This window comes from Peromyscus maniculatus, chromosome 3 (assembly GCF_049852395.1).
Source record: "Peromyscus maniculatus bairdii isolate BWxNUB_F1_BW_parent chromosome 3, HU_Pman_BW_mat_3.1, whole genome shotgun sequence".
NCBI lineage: Eukaryota > Metazoa > Chordata > Mammalia > Rodentia > Cricetidae > Peromyscus > Peromyscus maniculatus.
In genome coordinates this window covers 3855745-3879293 of record NC_134854.1, presented here as the reverse complement: position 1 = coordinate 3879293, position 23549 = coordinate 3855745, and the positions used below count along the sequence as shown (strand labels likewise).

Sequence of the window (23549 nt, the reverse complement as noted above, 5' to 3'; positions counted from 1 at the left end):
TAAATTTCAATTGTTTGTAAGTTCCCAGTTTAAGAGAATTTTGTTATTTTGTTTTAGAAGCATGAATGAATAATTCATAAATTTAACACTATCCTCTTGCTCAGAGATATATAATAAAATCTCACACTATCTTTCTCCATTCATATAGGGATATCAGTCAACCTTTTCTGTAATGTATCCATGATGTATATTACCTCCAAGTTAGTCATTAGTAGCCTTCTTGGTTATCATATTGATAACTATAGTACCAAAAGTACTCATATAAAGTTATTCGTATTTTAATTACTAGTGGATCTCAAGCAAAAGAAAACATCAGGGCATCAAATACAAAAGGGCAGATTAACTCTGGAACTATGTGACAGCACTGAAGATCACATGGGAAAAATCATAGTCCATAAGGGGTTCAGTACTGCCAACAGTTTGAGGGCAATCTCTGGGCATCTTGGGATATATACCTGAAATTGAGGGGGGAATACTGCATTAATAAGTGATTAAGCACAAGTTCAGGACTATGAGATGATCTTTTTTTTTTATGGGTAAGTGGGGCACTGAGAAGGGTCTCTATGTAGACCTGACTGTTCTGGCATTCTGTGTGTAGACCATTCTGGCCTCAAACTCACAGTTATCCACCTGGCTCTGCCTCTGGAGTGCTGAGATTAATGATATGCACCAATGTCTAGAAAGATATTCCTGCAACCTATTTAGTTTCTTGAAGGACTGTCATACTTTTAAAAGGATAGATAGTAAATGCTCTAGATTTTTGGAGTTATTTGGTCCCTATAACAATTATTGTGGCGTGCTAGAGCCAAAAGCAATATATAAATAAATGGGCAATGTGGTATTGCAATAAAACTTCAGTTTGAAAATTAAGTACCAAGATGGATTTGCCCTCAGGTCTATAAGTTACCAATCCTTTACTAGGAAAGTGTGGTATACTTTGTAAACAAACTTAGAGATTAATTTAGGAGGCTCATATTCTTTGTTCAATATTGTAGATTCTGTACTCTTTAGTTTTTCATAAGGATCAAATAGACTTGAGGAAGAACATTGTATACAGACTAACTGTCCCAAGGGATAATAGCAGAGTATGATCTTAGGGACTAGGGATATAACTCATCCAGTAGAGTGCTTTCCTAGCATACACAGAGCTCTGGGAGTGCACAAAGTCCTGGGTTTTAATATTAGCACCAAATGAACCAGAGCCTGGTGCATGCCTATAGTCTCAAACTTGCACTCAGAATGTAGAAACAGGGAGATAAGAAGAAGGTTCTGGTGATACTTGGCTACATATTAAGCTTGAGGCCAACACTGGATGCATGAGTCAGTAAAATAAATAAATAAATAAATGGAGGAAATGCTGGTGATTTAGAAACGACACTGATAAATATAACTATTTGGAGAGAAGAAATGGATATGTCAATTGAAATTCATGAGATTTAAAGTCTATTTACAAGATCAAGATAGTTCCATTCCTGCCCCTAAATGGGATTTCATCTAAAAATATGGAATTTTTCAATCAGAACACCTGGGTTCCTGCCTAACCATATAATTTATCAGCTGAGCAACCTTTGCACAAATCAATAAAATCTTAAGAAGTAGTTCTTCACATTGTCTGTGAGCTAAATAAGAATGTTTTTTAAAAATGTGTCTTGTTGGTTAAAATTAATATGACTATATAGTTCATTTAAAAATATTTATGCTGTTCTGCTAAATACAATGATAAAATTTCTTGTCTTCTTATTAACTGACTTACCAGCAAACTTGACAGCCTGATCCCTGCTTTATCCTTGAAACATGTACTTCACTTGGATTTTAGGACTCCACACCATTCTGGTTTCCCTTTTATCTCAATAACCTTTTCTTCTGGTCTCTTTGCCCAGTTCCTTCTCTTCTCATTAACCGTTTGTTGTTCTCTTTTGCTCTGTTTGAGACTGGCTTATCCTATTCATCTTAGAATGCTCTTGGATTCACAAGGTAGCTCAAGTTGGCCTCAAAAGTGTCTCCATAGTGCTTGGATTACAGGCTCATGGTCCCATCCATACCCAGCTTCACCGACCCCTGGAGGTAGCAGCATCCAAGATTCTGTTTTAATTTTCTGTTTTCACTTACTTCCCTAAATGATCTCATGTCATCAACATTAAAAAATGTCTATATGCTGATTACTATTAGATAACTAATAACTCCATATGAGCCCATCTCTCATGAACTCTGAACTTCTTTTGAGCTATATGCATATCCATTCTCAATCTCTTCACTTAGATACAGAAATTTCAAATGTACACATCTAGTACTGAACCCCCATGCTTTAGCCCTTCTCCACAGCCAGACTGCTTCTCCCATAATTATTCCAAATTCATGGAATGCAATTCTATTTCTCCACTTGACAGGTCAAAAACCTGGGAAGTATCCTTGAGTCTTTTCTTGCAATCATATGCCATATCTAACAAGTAAAGGAAGTCAGTTGGCTTTTCTTTCAAACTTCACTATCAAGATAGTCAATGTGTGTGACACCTACATTATCATGATCTCCACCTAGCTTGCAGTAGCTTGCCTGTCTCCTTTCTGTTTAATTTCTCAAATTACTTTGTGAAAATCAAAGTCAGTTTAATCATGTTACTTTTTTGCTCCAAATTCTCCATTAAGTTTCTACTTCCTCAATTGGTTAAAGCTTACTATGACCTTTGATCATGGCCAGCCCAAATTTTATCTCATTACCTCCCTAACACTGTAGTTGATTTCCCACTTATTACTTTGGCTACAGTCATACTGTAGGTATTGGCCTGACTTGAGGCCTTTGTACTTGGTGTTTCTCCCTTAAGAAGTTGGCATTCCCCAATACTCAAATGACTAACTTCCTCATCTCCAGTGACTCTTTGTTCAGTTAAATAGATTGTTCTACCCTGATAACAAACTCTTATTAGAGTAGACATCCCTATCTAAAATTGCCACTCCTTCTCATCTTCATTAACTTTTTGAATCTTCCTTATTATCAATTACATTTCTGGTGTGTGTGGGAGAGAGTCCATGATGTATCCATGTATGTGCACATGAGTGTGCAGGTGCCTGTGCCTGAGAATTCATATATGGAGTCAAGAAGTGGACATCCATATATTTATCACTCTCTAAGTTATTTTCTGAGACAGGTTCTCTCACTGAATTTTTGGCTCAGCAGTTGTCTCTGTAGATTGACTTCCCAGCATGTGCCTTCTATCTCCTACCTTCCTGGAGTTAACATGACAGGCTGATGCTGGCACACCTGGCTTTCGGTGTGGGTGCTGGGGCTCTGAACTCATATCTGGTGTTTGCATAGCAAGTACATGGAACCCTGGGCCATCTCTTTAGTTACATCAATTACTTCTCTAACAAACTGTTCAGCTCATCTATTTATCAGATATATTCTTCACTCTCTCCAGTCTCCTAAAAATAGGGAATTTTTCTCTATTTTTATTCATGAAATTGTCCCCAAGTTTTATTTATTAGTGTTTTCCAAGTGTCTGGCAGGCCCTACCACATAAATATTTATTGGATGACTTAATAAGTATATAACATAACATCTACATATGCATAGATTTTTTTCTCATATATTTTATTTTAAAAAGTATTTTCAACAATAGTAATACTAGTATCTATTATAGAAGATCAAATTGATTGCACCAAACTATTTAGCTGTTTAGATGTAATTCAAAGAGTATAAAAAATTCAGTAGTTGTTGGTAGTTTTCAGTTACAGTCATATGCATAGCAAGATATAGATATTCAGTGTTGGCCTTAAAGTGTGTAAGTAAGATTATAACTATGGTTGCCAAAAAAAAATTCTTAGAGCTTTCCACTTGGATGAAGATCTTCACATATTCAATGATAGATCTGATATTTAAAAGTGCCAGTATGGGTACAATGATAGTTAACACTCTCAACACTGTTGATATGAAAACTCATGGGTGCTGTATCAGTATTTGAACACTGTTTCACATATTTTATTTGATTGTACAACCTTTACTCATATGGCTTCATGTTCTACTTACAAATGATAAAAAAGAGTAACTAAGAGACGTGATAAAGATTATACACCTATATAGGATGAAATCAACTACTCACCTTATTTCTTTTTTACTAAATTTGTAGCTCTGTTCATAGTAGCTTTGGTCAGACATTTATTTGTTAAAAGTTAATTGTCCTTTGTGGAAAAAGTACCATGAGATTAAGAACAGACACCACCACTCAAAGTCCTAAGTATTTTTACTTCCTGTAGGCTCCAGTTCTGCTTACAAGGTGAAAAGATTCAAAAGACTGAAATACATCAGACCAGAATGTAGAGGGTACATTTATTTGCCTTTGCAACCCTCCAGATATTTCTAAAATGGTCTGTTTTTGTCAGTCTACTAGCTACATTAACTAGTATTTATTTAGTAATTACTCTGTAGCAGATTTTACATTTACCAACTGTGGTAGTTAATAGTGTCAATTTGATATCTAGATTCATCTACTATAAAAGCCCATGGAGATGCCTATAAGGAATTATTTAGGTTAGGTTAGCCTCTAGACATACCTGAGAGGGATTTTCTAGATTGAGTTAGTTGAGGCAAGAAGATTTGCCCAGTATGGGCTACACCATGCTATGGACTTCTATCCTGGACTGAATACAAAGGAGAAAATGAGCTGAACACTAGCACTCATTGTTCTCTGCTTCCTGACTGCAGATAAAATGTTACCAGCTGCCTGAAATTCCTCCTGCTTATATTTCACCAGAATGATGAACTGTGCATCCAAACTGTGAGCCAAAGTATACCATTCCTTCCTTAACTTACTCGTGTCAGGATATGTAACCACAGCAATAGGAAACATAGCTAATTCATTACGTGGCTTAATTTTCTGTATTGTTGACAAACTAGAGTTAGTTCTGGGATGAGAAAAGAATATGGGGTAATAGTGGTGATAGAGTTAAAGGTGGTAGGTTTGAAAAGAAGAGTTATAGTCTAGAACTCATAAAGACTGGACGTAGGGATTACATTAATTGAAAATCCAAGAAATGTTATGTGCAAAAGAAAGATGGCGTTTATTTACAGAATAGATGTGAAGTAAAAGTTGCATGGGTCAATTTAATTGAACATCAGACTTGGTCTAAATGAAGCTTAATTTCTTGAAAGTCAAAATTACCCTCCTTGTTAGTAACGGAAGACCTACAATCAGAAAGACATGGAGTGATGTCATTTGTAGGTCATAAACAGAGGAGATGCCTGCTCTGTGAGAGTTGTCCCAGAAGAACTCTTTTCCATCTCTCAGACCCTAGGACTGGTGATGATGTCACCTTAGAGAATAAAGAGTTCTGGACAGATACTGCCAGCCACAGTGGTACGATAAGATTAACTCTACAACATATTTTCTGTCTCTGGTTGGTCTTACACACCCCTCAGCATGTTAGACCATTTAAGAAACTTAGATCTTGGGTCTTGAATTCCTTAAAAGCTGAACCTCAGCCTAGAGGTAAGAGGAATTGAAGGCTAACCTTTGCCACACTCTCCTCCAAACTAATCATAATGAGTAAGAACAGAAACAGTCAGAAGGAAGGTACAAACATGATATGGAAAGAGGGACAAACAGGGTCATAAGAACAGAAAGATTTGGGCTCCAAAATAGAGAACTATGTGAAAATGAAGTAGGAACAACTTCTCTCCTAGGAAGAACTTAACCAAGACTAGTAAGAAAAAAACCTCTGTCCACATGAAAGATGTGTGAGTGACCAGACAGTAGCCTTGGACCAAAGCAGAAGATGGGAGAAAAGGTAGATGGCACCAACTAACCACTTGAACTTGAACTCCTTCTGCTGAATGTGCTGCTCTAGGCAATTGTATGCTGCCTGGAGACTACATGGAGATAAGAGCTTTGGTTTCAGAGTGTTTCATGAATTTAAGGGAAAACTGAATCTTTTTTCTTTATATGGGAACTCTTAGACTTCATAAAGGTAAAAAACAGCTCTCAGCATGAATAAACTCTTCTCAGCAAGAACAAAACAGAAATACCCATGAAAGTTAATTTGGCTTTATCTTCTGAAATACCAGGTTTCTGGAAAAGAAAACAGGGAAGGCTTTTCTTCATTAAAAGCACAAAGTGTTTCTTTTCTTTTCTTTTCTTTTCTTTTCTTTTCTTTTCTTTTCTTTTCTTTTCTTTTCTTTTCTTTTCTTTTCTTTTGATGCTGTCAGTTCAAATTCTGAGGAATAGTACAAGATTATTCAGGATGTGAATGAATAGCCCCTTTTGTTAGGAGGAAGGCACAAGCTAGAAATGTCAGCAAGAGAAGATGGGCACACATCTCTTCTACAGACACATGTGACTCAAGAAGTTCTGACCTGTTGGTCCCTTAGAGGTAAAAAACATGCAGAATGTCAGAGAGGGAGTACCTGAAGATTTGGGGCACTTATGAAGACCCCTTTACCTCAGGATTATGGCTCCTTTTAAAGGCAACTTTTCTCAAACCATGTCACCACATAAAATAAGCAATCAAATTCTGACATTTGAAGGGGAACTTACACGTGCAGAAGGCATGATCCCAAACATGGGGAACATTAAGCCAGGCAGTAGAGCTGTGATTGACAGTGGGAAGGATTCTGTGATCCAAAGGATGGCAACAACGAAGAGGACATAGGCACATTCTGCTTCCTGCAAGGAATCAAGACAAGGCATAAGTTGAAAAAAGTAGCCTCTGAAATTACCCTTCAAATCATGACCACATTTGCTGGATGGAGCTGAGAGAGAGGGAGCTGTGAAAATTTCTGTGTTGTTAAGTTTCCACCAGATAGTTGTTTTTAAAGGTTTTGGAGCAAAAGTTAATAAACATGAAAACTGGAAACCTAGAAAAAGTTCCCTATTTTCTTTCATATTTCTTTCAAAACAGAATATCTTAGAGTCAATTTTCTGTGCTCTAATTAGTGTATATAGATGTCTGTCTTCACGCTCATTTGGCATCTCAAATGTTCTCTGAGTATTGTTGGGGTGCAGAAAAAGGAAGACTGTAGACATTTCTTCATGATATGTCTTTCTTTTAATTGTATTGTTTTTCTCTTTTAACTGTGTGTGTTTGGCTAGGAACTGCATCCATACTTTCTAAACAAAAGTGGAAAATCAACCTAGAAGAAAAGACTTCCTGTAGTGAATCTCAGAGCAAGCACATGAGATATGTGGCTGATTCAGATGAGCCTGAATACAGTTTCTAAGCACATGAATCTGGGGGTGCAGAGGATCGTGTGCTTAGAAAAAAAACTTGCTTTTTGAGGAAAGCAGCTGAGTTACTACAAACAGCACAGGAAAGCTCAAAGGGAATCTTAATCTTAATGAAATCTGTTGCTTTGCTTAGTTGAAAACTGTAGGTTTCTGTTTTAGGGCACTAAAAGGAAGTGGTTAAATTTATAACCATCTGTAACCTGTATAATTTGGTATGAAATCACCTGAAACGTGCTGAACAATCAATAAATGTTGTCATCCATTACATTGCTGCTGCTTGTTCTAGTGCTGTTTGCTGTCTGAGAACTCAGAGTTGTTTGGAAATTTACTGAGAGACTGTGGCTAGGGTTTTGATGAGGTCTTTTCTTCAGGCCTGTGCACTATGTGGCTTTCCTCTCTATGATGCACTGGCATCAGTCTGAATCCTCTGGACTGGGCATTTGCTCCCCAGCATCCTTGCTCTTTCAGTGAATCTAAGAGATTCTTAATAAGCTCAGACTCTGCCATATCTTCATTGCATTACATTTTTAAAGGAAGAAGAATAAAGGTATTTGATGTTGACAGTTCTTACAGGGCCTGCCTCTGTAGTTCTGACAAACAATAAAAACAACAAAATAAAGCAGAGCCTTGACTGAATCCTTCTAAACAGGTCTAGAGAGAATCTGTGGGCACTAGTTTAGTTTAAAATGCCAGTGTAGAGGGAAGGCTGTGTATTTCGTTTTAGATGGCCCCAAAACCTTTTCTTACAACTTTATGTTTTCTGCCGTACTTGCAAGAAGATAGGTTTCAAAGACAACATGGACCCCTTGACTATCATATGCTCTCTAGTTCCCACCAACCAGTCTTCTGGTGCTGTTCACTGTTCTTACACTAAGCCTCAACTCTGCCCCTCTGCCTCCACCCATGTCCATTAGAAGCAAGCTTCCAGACTGTCATCTAAGAACTCAGCTTGATTTGATCACTCTCTTTGATAAAGCTAGATTTAGGCCCATTCACCCTGACAACACTCTAAAGCATCCACATATAACAGTCTGCATCAGAAAAATAAAAGGAAAAGCCAAAGGAGGCTGACAAGTTCTGGTCACCACATCTAACCTGTGCCATGGGCTTGACATTTTACCTCAACCGCCCCAATCTACTCAGATGGGGCAGCTTTGGTAACAGAACAATAAGCAAAATCTCAATTGCTGAATGATTACCTTTTTGGGGAGATTTTTATATTTTAACTAACACAGCTGTGACTTCATTGAATTGGCACCTTTCAGTTGCTTTTTTTTTTTGATAATTCAGGATTTTCAACTTACAATCACCTTTACTTAACAATCAGACTTATCCCAATACTTCTTGACATCAATTCTTTATTTGCAAAGATGCTTCTTGACATGGTGGCACACACTCTTAGTCCTAGCATTAGGGAGACTGAGACATGGGGAAGAGGGATACCATGAGATTGAAACTAGCCAGGTCTACATAGCAAAACTGTTTCAAAATAGTCTCCTTTTTAGACCATTTTGATGTATGGATCTGATCCCTGCTGCTCACTTTTCATCAAACTCTAATTCACAACATTTAGCTAGGTCGTCTCCTGGGAAGAGTCAGGACCTCCCCAAGTGCTTCTTTTTACCCATTGCTTGAATTATGGACTCTTGACCTCATTGAATGACTTGAAATAGTTGAAAGTCTAACAAGCAAATTCAATTTGTTTGCCTCACAATACTTGTGTCTTTCTCTATATATGTATAAATTTCTATATATATAAAAGTTTGACTCAAGATTTATAAATAAGTAGATTTTATCTTAAAATACAGTTAATTTATGATTTTAGCAAGTGAGAGACAGGGTAATGTTAGCATGACATTGTGACATGGCAACAATTCTCCAGATTCAAAAAGAACTTGTATCTTACAGAGTGACAGCTGCTTTCTAGTTCCACATAGCACTTCCATACTGCCTACTCATCTGCTTCCCTTCTGGCCTTAGTATTTGAGTCAATGTCTAGTAGCAATCCATTCCCTCTTCATTCTGACTTTCCTACTTGTGTCCTTCTCCCTGAGTTTTCATATTTGCTCATTGGCTTTCTCTGCATATATCCCATATAATCCATGGACCAGCAATATTGAGATTATCTGGGAATTTGCAAGAAATGTAGAATGCTGGCTTGTTCTTGGATATACTGAAGCAAGATGAGCAATTTCAAGGTAACCAAGTGATATTTTTGTTGAGTGAAGATTCAAAAGCTATGGGATATATGATCACTCAGTCTTTTCTTCTCATATTTACGTCTTGGTCCAGAATCCTGCTTGTAGGGAATATCTCTCTGTCAGGTGAAATCTCTGAATTTATAAGCTGTTTGGAAAGTCTTGTTATCCTGCAATGTGCAGTTCAAAATTGTATCTCATTCATGGAATTTCCCACAATGGCATTTGAACATTAATTTTTCCATGTGAGTAATTAATGGAATTATAATTGTACCCTATTTCTGTTGTCTCTGTTAGCTAATTTTCCTTGATCACAGGAATGTTCCATGACTGAATGAAACTGAAGGTCTGAATAAGGAGGGAACAGAGTCACTCTTGTCTAGGTCGAGTGAGGGAATTATTCTCCCCACCTGAAGCCACCCTCCACAGTCTGGCAGAAGTGTGCAATGCTTGTGATGCTGTTATAATAAACTGCAACTGTAGCAAGAAAAGTCCTTTACTATTATAAATTCTTCAACGGAGAGACAGAAACCAGCATAGTGGCTCTTTTTATCTTGTTTATACATTATGACAGAAGATACAGGAAGAAAAGACCTATTTGGAATTATGACTATCACAGACGTTACAAAATGCCTTCAAAATCCATGATGGGTTTTTCAAAATGTCATATGTGAAGTGAGCAAAATGGAGGCAGAGAAGGAATGAAAGGAGGAAGGGAAGGAAAAGGAAGACAGAAAACGCTCATGAACTTCCTCAGGACTAAAAATGCCGCTCACCTGTTCAAGTCTCTAGATTCCATAGACATAATTGGTTTGAGGAAATGACACTTGTTCAGGGAGAGGAAGCTGTTTATTATACGCTCATAAGACATTCCACGAGATCACATGGAAGTGACGCCCTCTCCCATAACCTAGGATGCTTGCCTGTGCGTCTCCCTTGCCTGCTCTTGTCTGCCTCTACCTTTTCCTACTGCAGGAAGGTTCTCTCCCACTAAGGGTGATGGAAGTGTTATGGGAAGACACTGTTCCTTTACAGGAAAAACATCAAGCTAAAGCTTTGGCACAGTCTGTTTTAAAAGAGCCTTCAAGTTTCTAAAATATTTAGAACAGTTAAAAAATTACATAACAGATGCAGTTGTTTATCACATTGAAGAAGCATGGACTTTCAGCCACGTTTACTTTATTTTTTAAGATACAGAATGTTTCTGTGAAAAAACTCGTCAGTCGCTCCTTTGTACCCTTTCCCTGGACTCCTCCCCGAGATGTGCCCTGCCTACCATATGGCTTGTCACTTTCCATCCGTGTTTCTTCTTTGGTGTTTCTAGACAGGGTTTCTCTGTGTTGTTTACAGTCCTGGCTATACTGGCGCTGGCTTTGTAGACCAGGGTGGCCTCGAACTCACAGAGATCCACCTGCCTCTGCCTCCCAAGTGCTAGAATTGAAGGCTTGCTCCAGCTGGAAATGAAGGTCAGCAAGACTATTAATATTGTAATAACTATGTTTTTTTCTTTTCTTTGTGTGTGGTGTCTGCATATTTGTGTATGAGTACACTTTGCTGTGTAGTCATGTATGGGAGTGGGTGTCAAAGGCTCACATTAGAATGTCTTTCTCAAACACTTCTCTTCTGTTTTTTTGACAGGCTCTTAGTGGACCTAGAGCTCAACATCTGAATTAACCTAGATGGCCAGTGAGCCCTAGAATTTTCCTGTCTCCACCTGCCAGCACAGGGGTTACAGATACAGACCACTACACCTGGCTTTCACGTGAGTGCGGATACCCAAACACAGATAATCACTCTTGTGCAGTGAACACTACACCCAATGATACTCCCCAACCCCAACATGCACTTTTAAAATTAAACAGTGCTTTACTTGTGTATCATTTTCACTCAATATTTTACATTGCAAATGCATTTATGTTGACATGTATAACTATTGTTAAATTTATTTTAAGTGGGTCAAATTTTCCTGTTAAAGAATACAATAGTATTTGTGTGTACAGATTTCTAATTCTTCCCAATTTTTCAATAATATATGGCTGAAAAACATCTTTGTGCCTAAGTTCCATAGGGACATAGGCAAAAGATTTTCAGTCCTAGAACAGAAAACAAGTAGCAAAATTTCTTGGTGGAAAAGCTCATTTAAAATTTATTAGGTATTTCTATTTTCTAAAAAGATGGTTATGCTAATTTATAGTATTGTTGTTGGTACAACAATGTAAAACAATCCCAGCCTCCTTTTCTATTGCTGTTTTTTTCAAATTCTTTCTTACAATATTATCATTCTTTTTTAATTTCTATGGTTTTTCAATAAGGGCTCTGATCTATGTGGTAAAGCACTTTATTTTTCTCAAACTTGCCTTAATAGGCTTGAGCTTTACTTGAAAAATAAAAATTAGAATCATATGTTCATGCTAGGCCTTCTTGTACTTCCCTCACTGGTCTACACCCTGTGTGTTATTCTGTTTTCCATTGTTATACTAGAAATACCCAATATTGATGGTCTACTTTGGGAGGCCATGATTATCCTGTGATGGTTAATATCACAATAGGGAAACAAATGGAAAGGGAAATGATGTGACCAAGTAAGAAACCAGAGACTAGTGAGGGTCCAGACCTGGTCTTTTTACAACTCATTCTTGTGGGAACTAATAAGGGCCCCACAGAACTATTAATAGTCTTTTCATATGACTTCGCCCTTGTAATTATCAACTACTAGTCTCTACATCTTAAAAGTGTTATCACTTCTTAATGTCATCACACTGGGGCCAACCTTCCAGTATGTGAGGCCAAGAAAGTCACACTCCATCCATATCCCAAACCAAACAACTGCTTATTGCCTGTTAACAGATCTTCCTTCACCACAGGTGCCTGCTTTGGATCCACAGCTGAGCTTAACTCTCATGTCCTCTAGGTGCTCAGCTGGATGGACCTACTTTGCTCTCCATGACAGTTGTGTAGTTTAGTCCCACTAGATTGTTCTATGGATCATAACCATTTCTCTGTTGATAGCACTGGAATCGTATACCCTAACCTACAGGATACTCTAATTCAGACTGGAGCCTCTACTGTGGCTTCCTGAGCATTCTCTCAACCCTGCCTCTTCTTGAGTTCTTTTGCATGTGTGTAGCCAATGTTGCAGGCAGGCCCTTACTATTTCACTTCCCATTCATAGAAGTATGGTAGGACAATTGTGGTAGTTGTTATGGAGACTAATCTTAGGGGACAGTAGATGTTTCTTATATGAGAAAAAGATAATTCTTGGAGTCCATGAATAGCGATGGTAAGAGAAATACCCTACCTGCTACAGTTGACACACAAAGCTCTTGAGATTTTCATTGCCCTCTCATTGGTTGTTGGGGGGGTCATAGTTTTAGATAGTTCTATTGTTCTTAGCTATCTTTTGACATTCTTGGAGAATTTTGTTCCTTGAATTTTGCCTTCTGCTCTTGGTGGGTAGATGATTCTTGCCAGATACTTAAGAAACCTAGACCAAAGCTATCTAACCCAAGAAGCTTATCTGTCCCTTGATTTGCTCTCTTGATTGACCCCATGGCCTCCAGGACATTTAAAACTTGCACTCAGAGCCCTTGGAGCAAGATTTCCTCACTTTCTGGTATCTATTCCTTAATATTTGGCAGACCACTGGGCTACATTTTCAAGTACTGGAAGACTGGTGTATTGACTCTTCAAGGTCAGGATGTAGAATGTAGTATACCTTAAGAAAATATAAAATTGCCAGGCGGTGGTGGCACACGCCTTTAATCCCAGCACTCGGGAGGCAGAGCCAGGCGGATCTCTGTGAGTTCGAGGCCAGCCTGGGCTACCAAGTGAGTTCCAGGAAAGGCACAAAGCTACGCAGAGAAACCCTGTCTCGAAAAACCAAAAAAAGAAAAAAAAAAGAAAATATAAAATTAATGATGGACATGAGACCAATTCAGACATCTTGTAGAGCTGTTATTACCAATCTTGCTGTAAACTGGTGACAAGGAGACAAGGCAAACAAAGTACAGTTAGAAAAAGGCTTACCCTCAAAAGAATACCTTAAGCTCCCTGTATTAAAGAAACAACTGCAAAATTACCCCAGCTTACTCAGGCATAAGGAAGGGAGAATCTTCCAAATAAATAACTCCCTAATCAGTGTGTCTCCTGACTGAACCTGAGCCATGATATTGATATGGTCATGCTATTTATCTTACCATGTGTGATGTTGTCACAGTAAGTTGCTTAAACATTAGTTGATATGTAAGATTCATCCTTAATGAGAAATGGATTCAAACAAAAAAAGAGGAGTTTCTTCTGGGGAATTTGGCTACCTAGAACAACTCAAAACCCCCAACACAGTTAAGATTTTTTATTTTTGTTGTTTTCAGTTTCTATGACTACCTTTATTCATGCTTAACATATCTACCTAGGATTTTTTTAAACAGTCTTCTATTCTTACTTGTACTTCTGTGTGTTTTTTTTTAATTTGTAGCACATGAGCTCTCTTTATTTACTTTCATTTTTCATAGTTTCCATCAGTTGCTTACAGTTAAATATTGTCTGAACATTAAATGGTAGCTTCTGGAAACATTTGGCAAGTTGTTTTTTTTTTTCACGAAATATATTTAATTTTGGTAAGTTGATTTGTCCTGCAGTTAACTATTTTTTTATTAAATTTATTCCTTTGTTTTACATCCCAACTGCAGTTTCCTCTCCCTCCTCCCCTCCCATTCCTTCCCCACTTCCATCCATTCCTCTTCAGTTTCTGTTCCTGGTCCTCATGCCTTATATACCTTTCTGTGTCCTGTAATATTACTTCCTGGGATTAAAGGTGTGTGCTGCCAATGCCTGATTTGGATGCTTAATATAGTGGTTGGTTCTTCCTCTGAACCTCAGACAAGCTTTATTGGGGTGCACAAATAAAATATCACCACATACAGGCCTCCCACAGTGACAAAAAAGCATGGCATATCTAGTTAGGGTCAGATAGAACCTGGTGCAAGGGAAACTCCCACAAATCTACAAGGATGACCCTAGCTAAGACTCCCAGCAATAGTGGATAGGTAGCCTACACTGGCCATCTCTTGTAATCAGATTGGTGAATATCCCAATTGTCATAAAAGAGCCTTCATCCAGTAACTGATGGAAACAGATTCAGAGACCCGCAGCCAAGCACTGGGCCAAGCTCAAGGAATCCTGTTGAAAAGAGGGAGGAAGGATTGTACCAGCCAGGGGATCAAGGTCATCACAGGAGAACCCATAAAAACAACTAACCTGGGATCACAGGAGCTCACAGAGTTTGGACCAACAGCTGTGGAGCCTGCATGGGACCAGACTAGGCCCTTTGCATGTGGGAAACAGTTGTGTAGCTTGGTCTGTTTGAGGGGCCCCTGGCAGTGGGATCAGGATCTATCCCTGGTGCATGAGCTGGATTTCTGGAGTCCTTTACCTATTGTGGGACACCTTGCCCAGCCTTGATGCCAGGAGGGAGAGGCTTGGACCTGCCTCAACTGAATGTACCAGGCTTTGCTGACTCCCCATGGGAGGCCTTACCCTTTGGGAGAAGGGGATGGGGGGTGGACTGAGGAGGGCCGGGATAAGCCTGGGAGGAGCAGGAAGAAGGATGAGAGGGGAATCTGTGGTTGGTATGTAAAATGAATTTAAAAAAATCTTTTAAAATTTTTTCTTAGAAAACTTAGAATTATCTAGATAAGGGAAGACAGGTGAGGCTACACTTATCTCAGAAGCTTAAAGCAAATGACCTGCATTTCTTGGCATCTTAAGTGTCCATCATGGGTCAAGTTTCTGGTGCAAGCAACTACTACAGGTCCAGGGAAGCTGCATCTTATTGAGTACTTGCTTGGTTTTAAATGTGGACACAATGGCTTAAATCAAAGTGAACATACCTGTTCAAGATCTGATAGAAAGACTATTCAGCATCAGTGTTGTTTCATAACAAAGTGGTTTTCTGGTTTTTGTTATTTTGTTTTTTGAGACAAGCTTTCCCTGTGTAGTTTTGGTGCCTGTCCTGGATCTTGCTCTGTAGACCAGGCTGGCCTCGAACTCACAGAGATCCACCTGGCTCTGCCTCTCGAGTGCTGGGATTAAAGGTGTGTGCCGCTGCTGCCACCACCAGGCAACAAAGTGTATTTTAATAGAAGAAAATGCCATAGTGTGTTTAATATATTGTATGTTAATTTAAAAATACATAATACCCCAAAATGAGCTTTATGGGTCAGGCATCTTCCTGTTAGAGCCATGTTCTTGCTCTGTCTCTTTTCTACTCTTTTCTCTGTATTAGAAACCCTCTCCTCTCATCACCCTCTCTCACCTTATAGCTCATAGGGAAAATGTGAATCCTATTTTTACTATTAGATGTAACTTAAATCTCAAATCTTTCTGCCACATAAGAAAATCTCAATCAACATTGCCATCTACTATCTGTGTGACAAGCCCTGTATTTGAGGCTAGAGGACACAGGTTAACAATCTGCATGGTTCTGTTAGAGCACTTACAGTCTATAAAGGAAAGATAACTGCCACATGAATACACACTACAAAGGGGCCAACTTAGCTATGTTTAAAAGAAGAGTAGCCATGATGATTCTTTTTAGTTTGCATCAATCCGAGCCTGTCTTCTCAAGGGGGGCAGGACAAAGGAGAAGGGCATTCCAGGAAGAACGTGTGCAAAGGGAAAGGGTCAGGAATACTCACTGGTACTCTAGGGACTGCAAATAGTGACTGTGAAAGATGGATCTGGGAGGTTATTAGGACACATGTCGAAGTTGTTTTCCACCAATGTCAAAGATGCTTGACTGGATATCATAACTGGATCAAGCAGGTATTTTGAAATTAGTACTCTGGTGAGATATTTGGAAAAGTGGGTGTGAAAAGATGATATATGAAAAGGAGAAATGGAGATTGTCATCTCAATGAAAGTACAACAAGACCGGAGAATGGAAAGTCTAGATGGAAAGACAACATCCTCGGGAATGGAAGAATGATGGAGGGGAAAGCATCAGTGGACACACGGGTGGGTGTAGGGCTCCTACTTGTATCATGACCTCCCACTGTCTTCTCCCTTTGAGTCTATCTTGCTGTAAAATATTTCTTCAAAAAAAAAACAAAAAAGCCAGAAGTACCTAAAACTGAAATGTAACCAGCATTTTACAATCCATCAACTAGTAAATGTTTCTCAGTACCCATATGATTGTTTCCCTGTCTCCTTATTGTGAAAATAATAGCCAGTGCATCAGCTGGATGGAGTGAGGCATACTTTGGAGAAATACACCCAGTGGGATAATATATGGTAGCTTGGGCTTTTCCTACAGCTTCTCAAACAATCTGGGCTTGTTTATTTATTTACTTATTTATAGAGACAGTATCTAGTGAAGCCAGGGCTGGTCTTAACCTTGACCTCTACTCCTCCTGCCTCTACTTCCCAAGTACTGGGATTATAGGCATGGACTACCACACCTTGTATAAAAAATGCTGAGCCTTTAACTCAGGATTTTATGGATGATAAACAAGAACTGCCCTGATTGAGCTATGTCCTTAGCTGATCTTCCTTTTAATCTTTTTGTTTGTTTGTTTCATAAATAGTAATAGCAAGAAAAGCCAAAATACTATAAAAATAAGAATGGAAATAAAACTGAACACATACTGAAGAGTTTAAAATTAGCAAATGGCTAGAAATAGTCATAAATGAATACAGTTACATAGAGAAAATAAATGAAACCGTGGCACACCACCTAGTTCAGTGTTAACAGACTTCTGTATGGGAATATTTAGGGAATTTCTCCTTTAAAGTGAGAAAAATTTGCTGTGACTATTTAATTTAAATAAATAGCAGTTGCATTCGAAGTTTGTTTACTGATCAGTGACTACTAATTGGGGAAGAAATGGGAGTACCTTTGTGTTTAGGTGAGAATTTAGAAGTGTTTCTGGTATTTCAGATTCATAAGAAGATATAATTTACTAAAGGAGCATCTACAGCAATGCATTGGAATTGAACTTCTTACCAACACAGAAGTAATAGAGATGCAGAAATTCACTTGTAATTAACATTGCTGTCAGACAATGGACTCTGACAAGTATTTGGAAACACAAGCAACCAGATTATGGCAAACTCCTTACATTTTTTTTTCTTATTTTTAATCTGAAAACTTTGAGTGAATGAATAATAGTGATACCCAATTGGTTAAAAATTAAATCTGGTCGTCTATTTGACTTAGGCCCAGAAGCTTCAGGATTAAGGCCCAATCTCCTCCCTTATAAAATACCATTCCAGTGAAAGCATTGAAAAACATGGGCCCGAGTTCTCTTCAACAAAACGGCATGAAGATACCAGTCCAGTGCCATGACTCAGTGAGCACTGCCAAGAAAAGGGTCACCATAACCTAACAAGCAGACATAATCATGTGATACAGCCAGGACTCTGTGACATCAGAAACTGGCACACCCTGGGCTCATTGCTTCATTTCTCAAAAGACCTTTCACCAGTGCTGGGATGCAATGACATTTTTCTACCTGAAGCCTCTAAATAGCATAACGCTAATTAAGGAAATGGCTAGGATAAGTCTCCTTTGCTCTTTGACTTATTGGGAGCATTATCATGTTTAGAACTGCCTGAGCTGTTGATAAATGATTAACAATCCACAGGGAATAAGCCTTCAAAAACACGAAATTGAGAAGAGTCCGAAACACCTGTTAACACTTGAATTCTGAGTTTTGACAAAACCCAAGTTCAAAACAAGTTTCTCAGCCTTTGTTGTATTCAGTGTCTCTGAGCACAGATTCCTTCAAATGTGAAATGAGAATGCTGGCATGTCAGCCATCGTCTGTTGGTTTGCTAGAAGGTTAAATATGACAATTTGAGCAAAGCATTTGGCAGAACGCCTAGAAGAGAGGAGTGTGCTGTAAAGATGTCCTTTCTCTTTCCCTCTTAACGTTGCTTCAAAATTCTCTGAGGGTCCCTTTGTTGATGACACTTTCTTGGCTATAGATGGAATTGAGATAGGAGACAAGGCCAGTCCCTAAAAGCACCAGTAACCAGTAGAAGAATGAAAATATCAGTCAGTGTTTCATTGCTTCTTGGTTCTATGTCACATAGATTCATTGTATTTTTAAAGGACAAATTGGACTTGGTTTTGCTTGATTTTTCTATTAACTTATTGTTGTGTCTCTACAAGTGTAGGCTTCCTCACTTCAGTAACAAAATGTTAACAGCAAATTGATGTACATCCTTGTCAATATAAGCCTCTATTAAATTTCATACCTTTTTTCCTGCTTTCATTTCAAGAGTTAAAATAATGCTCTTTTAAGTTTAGTTAGCAATTGGTTAATGATAAAATATCTGTTCAAAATAGCCAAAAAATGAAATACTGTTGGGAAATTTTTTTCATTAACATTAATTGAATTTTAACAAATGAGTTGATTAGAAGGAAACAAAAGAGGAATACATTCATAAAGGCAGTGTGATATGGGGCTCTTCACTTTGCACTCAATGTACTTGGGCTAATGTATAAATGTAATATAATTTTATCACTGCATGTTTGGAAAAGAAAAATCAATGAGTACATTTCTTAGCAATAACACACTTTCCAGTTAGTGAATCATGAACTCATATTATTGCTTTTTATTTATGTATTTGTTTTCTTTCTCAGTGAGCTCATATTTATTTCCCCTAAAATTATAGATGGTAAATGGAGTGAGATTCATTTGTACATCAGAAGTACAGCACAGATGATGTGTAGCCATGGCACAAGATTGACTCTGGTTTAATTTCCTGTGTTCTCTGCAATGAGTTAAGGGCCTATGTCGAGAAATGTTAAAGGCAGACATGTTAAAATATGGCAAGTACCAATGTGTGAATCAAAATGTGCCCATGAGAAGATTCTGCCACATCTGGAGAGTCGTAAGATCAGGGGGCTTAAAAAGAGATTATTATGTACGCTAGATAGACCGACAGACTTACAAATGCAATGGGGAGGAGCTGAATTAGAGCTCTGTGTGTGGGAGGCGGTTCTGTTATCTGGTTTGTCTACCAGTGCCACACAGCTGCCTATGCTCATGAGTGGAAATTAAGTGTAGGAAGCTGCAATAGAAAGATCATGCCTGGCAGAGGAGCACCCACAGCTGTGAAGCAGGAACAGTCGTTGCTCTGCTGGCTTTGCAGGTAAAGAGAGCCTTGGCTGAGTATAAAATACTCTATTACTGCATATGAACTTTCTTCAGAGATTTCCAAATAGGTGGCTAAGACTTCTGAGAGAAGCTGATGCACCCAGGATATTGCAATTACTTACTCTGTTTTATTAATCCAATGGTACTCATGAGAAAAGAGCATCAGGTAGGTTCTCTACTACTGAGTAGAGGGACCGCCCAACACAGGAGGTAAGGATCACCCTACCTGGGCAGGCAACACAGCAAGGGACACGTGGAGTCCCCTGCTTACTGTTCACTTCATCCTCACAACAAGCCCACTGTGACTCTGCTCTCATGGGAAAACAGAAGCACAGGAAGGTTATGTAAGTTGTTCAGGTCACACAGCTTGCAAATGCTAAATACGGCATCTCAAGCAGAGAGCCTGTCTCCAGCACCTGTTCTCCTACCACCAAATCACACGTGTGTCTGGCACAGAGGAGGTGCTTGCTGAGTGTTTGCTAGTTCAGATCACGTCACCAAAACACGGGGAATTCATTGAGATTAATATTCTGGACTTAAAAGACTGATTCTTTTCAAAAAGCCAGCTGAAAAGATAGTCATCAGCACACTGAAGTAAGTATGCTAAAATCTGAAATGATCAAAGCATGGTACGATGATTTATTACATTTTCTGATTAACCTGGAAAACAACTTCACAGTTTTGGTGTCGCTATTCCAGGAGGAAATTAAATTTCTGGGAAGTTTTGTGGCTGACCCTACACCCTACACTGCTGTTTGTTCTGCCCAGGGCTGTCTAACTCGCAGCCCACAGGCCTCCTGTATCCTCGGATAACTAAGAATACAGCACAACACATTTGTAGCTGACAACAGCATCCTGTCACAATGTCACAAGACTGGACATCCCTGTTAGTCTTTTATACAGAAATTTATTATTGCCTATTCTCAGGGGAAGGGACTGTTATCCATGGTGCTCCTTACAGGTTGATAACTTGAAAGATCAGACCTAAAGGGCTCTGTCTCTTTTGTTCTTCCTTTCATCTAGTTGACAGGTGGGGAACAATTCTCATTGATCATTATGTTTAATTATTCCAGTTAATAATGCTGAGAAGCAAATAAGACTAACCATTAAAAACAAAGAAAATAGACCAAATGTAATAGTTAGCAAAGCATAGATTGTTACTGTTCATTCAGTTTTGAACCAGACCATTATCAATACTGAAGGACAACCTAAATAGCTCAAGAAATGTGCCAGTCTGTGCTCCAGACTTACTTACCTTGGTGCGGATGATGAGAGGTAGTGGCAATAAAAAGAGAACACTGAGAACCACAATGAGAAAGCGGCGATAGACCAAAGCATAATTGAGGAGTTTCATTGTCCTGAGCAGGTAGTTCAACAGTGTCCTCCTCACGCTCAGGCAGATGTTAAATAACCAGCCTGGATTAATATTTTTCTACCCTATCACCTTTACTTACTGCCTCAGACACACCAATGTTAGTTAAAATTAAATCTCATTTTTATTGTTTTACTATCATAATTAAAACAGAGAGATAAGCCCAAAAGTGCTTGAGTACTCAAAGACCATTTGCTTGTGTGGTTTGTAGGGGGAAAAAAAATACTGGTTCCTTTCCTCTCTTTCTGAGTGCACAGTGACTGGACTGTAGCCTGGAGTGACCAGGAGAAGGTAAGATCATGAATTTAACTGAGTCTGTCCACATTCTATCCCCCTCCCCCTTTGCAAGATGCCTGGCTTCTCCTAGCAGGAATTGTCACCATCGTGGTGATACCTTCCGTATTTCTCCACAGACTAAGTTGAAATAGCAACACCAACAGCAGGGATTTCAGTGCGGGGAGGCGGGGGGGGGGGGGGGGGGGAGTGGGTAAGAGAAAGGGTGTTTGGTGCTTGTGAGTTTTCCGGGGGCTTCTCAGGTCCTGTACTGAGTCAGCATTAGGAAAAACTGATAAAAGCAAAGTACTCTGTGCCTCTTGGAGATGTTAATAGCTCTTTTTGGTAAGAAACAAAAATGAGCCTTATATAAACCCTCACCTTTAAGATCTTTATGGGTTTGAATTGGTATTATTGCCCTGGCACTAGCTGTATAATTATCAAGGGAGCTGTACAGAGATCATTCACTGGGGCCATTCAAGGTGTGTGTGTGCGTGTGTGTGTGCGTGTACGTGTGTGTGTGTGTGTGTGTGTGTGTGTGTGTGTTGACGAAAACTGTTACAACATGGAATAGGGAATGACTAGGGTTTTTCTAGTGTGTTTTGAGTTGTAAATGTATTATCCACTAAGGCTCAACTAAGCACCTGTGCACTCAGCCCCAGATATTAAGAAAGCGCTTCCCAGACCTCCTATAATTTATAGTGAATTTCTCTTGATACAGATTTCACTGTTATATAATGTATGGTTATTATTTAGACCAGACTTCTAATTACATATTAGTGTTGACTCTGCTTTACCTTTCTGTCAAGGAAAAAAAAATTTCAGTAATAGTCCCTGTATTGATGTAAATAAGAATTTTTTTTCCCGCTAAAACAATACATTCCAGGCAAATTACACACAGTGATTCAGGAAAACTAGACAAGTAAACAGAAAAAAAAGTTTCTGGATAAGAATGGTGCATCATATAAAAAAATTCACAGATGAAAGAGAGGGTGATTGCCATTTGAATAATGACAGTAATATAATAGTGACTATCCACAAAGTAGCAATAATAAAGAACATTAAGAACAGATTAAAGGAGCCGAGTTGCCAGAATTATACTTATTTTTCCCACTAAGTCACTGACTAGTTCATCACATGCTTTTTTTCCTTTATCTTTTTCTTTTCGATTTTTTGAAGCCAACTTTTGTTCTGATTTTCTTAGACCACCTGGTGCGACCATTTGAACTTCACTTTCTCATCTTAGAGGATATTACTTTGTGAAATGATATCAAAAAAGGAAAAGGCATTCGTGTGCCATTGAACTGAAATAAGGACCTATGCGGTGTTCAGCGAGGCGGCACTTCAGTGACACAGAGGCCGAGGAGAGCACTTGAAGGTTCTCAGGAGACTCATTCTGTGGCCTGAAGCTACAACTCCACCTTTCCCCTGTGGGCGTCCACACAAGAAGTTTCAGCCCACAGTTACAAAGTGTCCACCCTCTGCCTCACCTCTCCCACACAGCCATTCACCTAATCTCAGCTGTGTTCTCTGGCTGCCACAGACAGAAACCAGCTGGCAAAGTAATTCCCATGAAACACACTGAAACTTCTGTGACATACTATATTTGTGTTATTTTAACATACAACAGTTGTGTTGTATATGAATTAAGTTGTAATATCAGGTGAACATTAGTTAATTTAAAAACACATTCTGTTCAAATATAAAAATTAATAATATTGTTGCCTTGCACACCGTCTTCTGTGCACCAGGGATTTTGCAATTTCTACCCCATTTAATTTTCAAAACCCAATATAATGCAGGCAGGTGGTGCAGGCTTATAAATATAGCTACTCTTGAGACTCAGGGAGGAAGATTGGAAGTTCAAGGACATTCCGAGCTACAAAGTAAGCTTAAGATAATTTAGTGAGACCCTGTCTCAGTATTTAAAAGCAAAAAAGAGGAATGGGGTGGAATAATAACTCAGCGGTAGAGCCCTTGCCTAGAAAGTGTAAGACTCCAGGTTCCGTCTCTAGTAACAGGAACAAACACAAAGACAAGTCATGACATTTGTATTGCTGTTTGCTGTTATTATTACCACTTGTTTTTGTGGAAACTCAGAATTAAAGAGGTCAGATAAGATGTGCCAGCAATTAAGTGACATAATAACAACTTGAATCCAACTCTTTCTGACTCCTAAAGCAATGCTTTCTTTTTTTAACTATATCATATATCTACAATATTGACTAATTATTCAACTCATTAACAAATATAGACTTTGTATGTGGATTGATAAGCTTAAGGATCATATCTTTGTCATTTACTCTTGGGCATTATGGATAACATAAGT

At 38.7% G+C, this 23549-nt stretch overlaps 1 protein-coding gene across 1 annotated transcript in view; it reads right to left on the bottom strand.

Moving 5' to 3' along the window:
- Slc13a1 (solute carrier family 13 member 1) overlaps positions 1–20984 on the bottom strand; it is an 82087-nt gene extending 61103 nt beyond the window's left edge. Inside the window, exons 1-2 of the mRNA XM_006988395.4 lie at positions 20831–20984; positions 6525–6653 (exon numbers count right to left, since the gene is read on the bottom strand). Of these exons, the coding sequence (XP_006988457.1) occupies positions 6525–6653; positions 20831–20929 (228 nt within the window). The 5' untranslated portion in view covers positions 20930–20984. The remainder of the gene's footprint in view (positions 1–6524; positions 6654–20830) is intronic.
- Between the last annotated feature and the right edge of the window lie 2565 nt (positions 20985–23549).